This window comes from Amblyomma mixtum, chromosome 1 (assembly GCF_055824585.1).
Source record: "Amblyomma mixtum isolate Tamu chromosome 1, ASM5582458v1, whole genome shotgun sequence".
In the NCBI taxonomy this organism is placed as follows: domain Eukaryota; kingdom Metazoa; phylum Arthropoda; class Arachnida; order Ixodida; family Ixodidae; genus Amblyomma; species Amblyomma mixtum.
Genome location: NC_143012.1, coordinates 74,367,942 through 74,371,409, shown reverse-complemented (window position 1 = coordinate 74,371,409; position 3,468 = coordinate 74,367,942). Strand labels below are relative to the sequence as shown.

At 54.0% G+C, this 3,468-nt stretch overlaps 1 protein-coding gene across 1 annotated transcript; it reads left to right on the top strand.

Annotated features, from left to right (window-relative positions):
- Positions 1-1,262: 1,262 nt before the first annotated feature.
- LOC149366793 (uncharacterized) lies at positions 1,263-2,968 on the top strand. Its single transcript, XM_089565756.1, has 2 exons — positions 1,263-2,699; positions 2,794-2,968. Exons 1-2 carry the CDS (start codon positions 1,542-1,544, stop codon positions 2,866-2,868), a joined length of 1,233 nt encoding a protein of 410 aa, XP_089421882.1. The 5' UTR covers positions 1,263-1,541; the 3' UTR covers positions 2,869-2,968.
- Positions 2,969-3,468: the final 500 nt, after the last annotated feature.

Here is a 3,468-nt window from a genome sequence, read left to right as displayed (position 1 = left end):
CTCAAAACCAATTTTCCTCTCATTTTCCTTCTCTTACGGCGTAGTTCGGGTGTCCACCGAGATATGAGATGCAGGAGTTCTTTCTTTTCCTTCGGGCAAGACGTCGCACCGGGCTGTTTTCTCCTCCTCGTCCGATCAGGAACCCGATTTTAATCCGGTCTATACATTCAAAGATATTACAACATATTATCAGAATTGTCATCGCCTTTACCCTAGCCCATGTAAAGGCCTGAAGAAGGCGGATGAGCGGCTCCTTCCCCGCGTTCTCACCAATACATTGCTGTGCCCGGCAGCGCTAAAACATTTTGGCCCCTCCTTTAGCGGCAGCTGCCCACACCGTAGGGCAGTGTCTTCTGACACCTATCACATGGTGTGGGCCTGCCCCTCCAACCCCGCCATTCCCCCCATCCCCAACCCAACCCGGGAGGACTGGGAGGCGACCCTGCTCGGCTGCCACGACTTACAGGCCCAACAAGCCTTAGTCGGGCGCGCCCGGGCGGCGGCAACCGCCACTGGGGTCCCATACTAGGGACCTCCACCTAGTGTTTGTAAGGATCGGTCCCTTACGGGCTAATCCAAACATACCTCCTGCTCATTCGTAATAAATGTTTTCACCACCACCACCGCCGAACAGGTGATGGTGTTTCGTGGACCCCTTGGCAACGCTGCAACACGCTGTCGCGTCTCACTCTTAAAGAAGCTTAAGCGTTCTCCAATTTTTTTTTTCTACTTGCCTCAGAAATGAGGCCCTCAGGTACACCGGGTGCTGTGGAAATATAGGCATCATGAAATTCGGAACGAATCTTCGTTTTGCAGGTTGACTGCATTTGCCTATAAAATGCAATAACAATTTTTTGCAACTCATGAAACGCAGTGCTTTTTTTTGGATGCGACCGCAATTTTTTTTTACAGAATGGTGCAGTTTACCCAATAAATCGCGTAATATTGAATATCTTTACTGCGCTAAATTTTATAGCCATTGGTAGCCCAGGTTACTGGATACGTCTTGAGTGACTGTAGCTCGTGCGTTCTTATGTGTTCCATCGTGAACCGATGTACTTGGGAGAGAGAGTTTGCTTGTGATAGTAGGTGTGCGCATCGAGCGACATCTGTCGCCGTAGTGTGTTCTTCTGTTTTGTAGAGGGACGGCAGTCCCTTTTATGCTCCTGGGTCTAAATAAACGTCTCTTCAGGTGATCTTATTTGTTGATTTTATGCAGTATACATACTGCAGAATATATGGTTTCGTGGGAATGATAGCCGTCAGTTTTGGCCGCTAGGGGGCCGTGTAGTACAGACGCACCCCACATCGGCTCCGCACAAAGACAGCGGAATTCGCCAATCGCCAGCATCATCAGTCAAAATTTCACCACCCACGGATCTGCGAATGTGAGCGCTGCACGCCATCAATTTTTGGCCCGCCTACGCCATTTTTCGGGCACCCACGGCCCTTTCTTCTCTGTGACCTCTCCGCCTGAGCGAGGCCTCGCTCCGCTGGGAGCTAGGCCTACTCCGACGGACGCTTCCGCCACCAACGCCATCATGGAGATGCAGGTGCAGGGCGAGGTTCTAAACCCCAACGACTACGACCCAAGGGACTGGACGCACATTCTTAGTGTGCCTGCCCGCTCCAAGGACGTCCTTTCAACAACCCGACGCCAGGAGGGCGCAGCCTCTGCTACCGGTACCCCCAAGTCTCCATGCCTTGAAAAGTCAGCGCACCTGCAAGCAACGCGCACAGCTGCGCAGCGTTCGCGGCAGCAGCCACCGCTTCCAGCTGCAGATTACAAGATCGTTTTTAGATCACGAGGTGGGCTGCAGCTGGACCTGCTTCCACCCCAACTACGAGAGGCCATCCTCCAAGCGGCGTCCCAGCTTAAGGAGCCAGCGCGTACCCAAATAAGGGTACACCCGGTAAACAACACCTGCACCGTAAGCACGCCCCTAAAGGATGACGCGCTCGCTCTGGTTCGGGTGAACACCATCACACACCAAGGCAAGGAATTCGCCGTAGCACCTTACATAGCCCCGCCTGACGGAGCAGTACGCGGAGTCATCTCCAATGCTTATTGGAATGAGACCCCGTCAGAGCTCCTGCAAGACCTACTCACCGGCAACCTAAACGCCCTCATCGTGGACGCCCGCCGAATGGGCTCCACGCGTTCCATCTTAATAACTTTCCGGGCTGGACCTGTCCCACGCGCAGTTCTTTATGGAGGAGCCCTCCACAGATGCACACCGTACCGGGGGCATATAGACGCCTGCACGAACTGCCGCGTCCCAGGTCACCGGGCGGATGTGTGCGTCCATCCAAGGTCTCATAAGTGCCCCCGCTGCGGGCAGTCCCACCCAAAGGAAGATGTGCCCTCATGCACCCCCAGCTGCATTCTCTGCGGCGGCCCTCATATGACCGGCACCCGGAACTGCAAGGGACGGGGCCGCAAACTAGCGTCGCCGAAGAACGCTCTCTCTCCTCCGGATACATCGCGGCTTTCCCGCTGCGATCAACCAGGCACAGCCAGCAGACGCAGCTCGCCGACTTCCCGGTCGCCTTATACAAGCCGGCAGAATGGCAGCAAGAACGCCACGCGTATCACCTGGGCAGACCGCGTTTCTGGCAAGGCTACCCGTCATCCCCCACCACCCCAGTCCTCCCAGGCAGATCCGAGAGACCAGGAGCTCAAGGCCTTGCGTGAAGAGGTAAGCCGCCTTTCCTCCCTCCTAAGCACCCCAGCCCCCTCCATGCCCCCTATACCCGCACCCGCTGTCATTAACTCGACCCCATCATCCACAGACACATCGAGCACCCCTCCCGCAAAGAAACAACGCACCACAGACGCCACACCCCCTCCCGTACCCTCAGAAATAGACGCTAAATTAGCAGCACTCGAAGCCAAATTTGACCACAAACTAAAAGAGCTAGACGCACGCCTCGAGGCCAGATTCAATCACCTTGCCGCCACCCTCACCGAAAAATTCAGGGGGCACTTTGACTGTCTAAAGTGCGTAGAGGCGAAAGCATTTTCCGCACAACTTTTAGTGCTTCTGTGGCACTGGTGGCGTCACATGTAATTGAGTACTAATTACTAAGTGATGACAAATCACTAATTAATGGTTAATTACTGATTAATGCCTGAATACTAATTAACTGCTAATTAAGCTTAAGCTTCGCCTTTAGGAGTGGAACGCGACAGCGTGTTGTAGCGCTGCGAGGGAGTCCACGGAACGCCACCACCCGTTCGGCGCGATGCCTTGCCGTTTCAACGCGACGGTTTTTGAGGAAAGGAAATGGCGCAGTAAATCTGTGTCATCTCGGTGGACACCTGAACCGCACCGTAGAGGAACGGAGGAAGTGGGAGTGAAAGAAGAAAGACGAAGATGGCCCGTAATGAAGAAAATGAAAATTGTATTTGAGGAAAGAAAATTACGCAGTAACTGTCTCACATATCTCGGTGGACACCCGTCAAAA

Bases quoted from the DNA above. Each gene is read 5' to 3' on its own strand.
- LOC149366793 (XM_089565756.1), top strand. From the start codon at position 1,542: ATGGAGATGCAGGTGCAGGGCGAGGTTCTAAACCCCAACGACTACGAC. The intron at 2,700-2,793 runs GTAAGCCGCCTT...CATCATCCACAG, and splicing joins TCAAGGCCTTGCGTGAAGAG to ACACATCGAGCACCCCTCCC.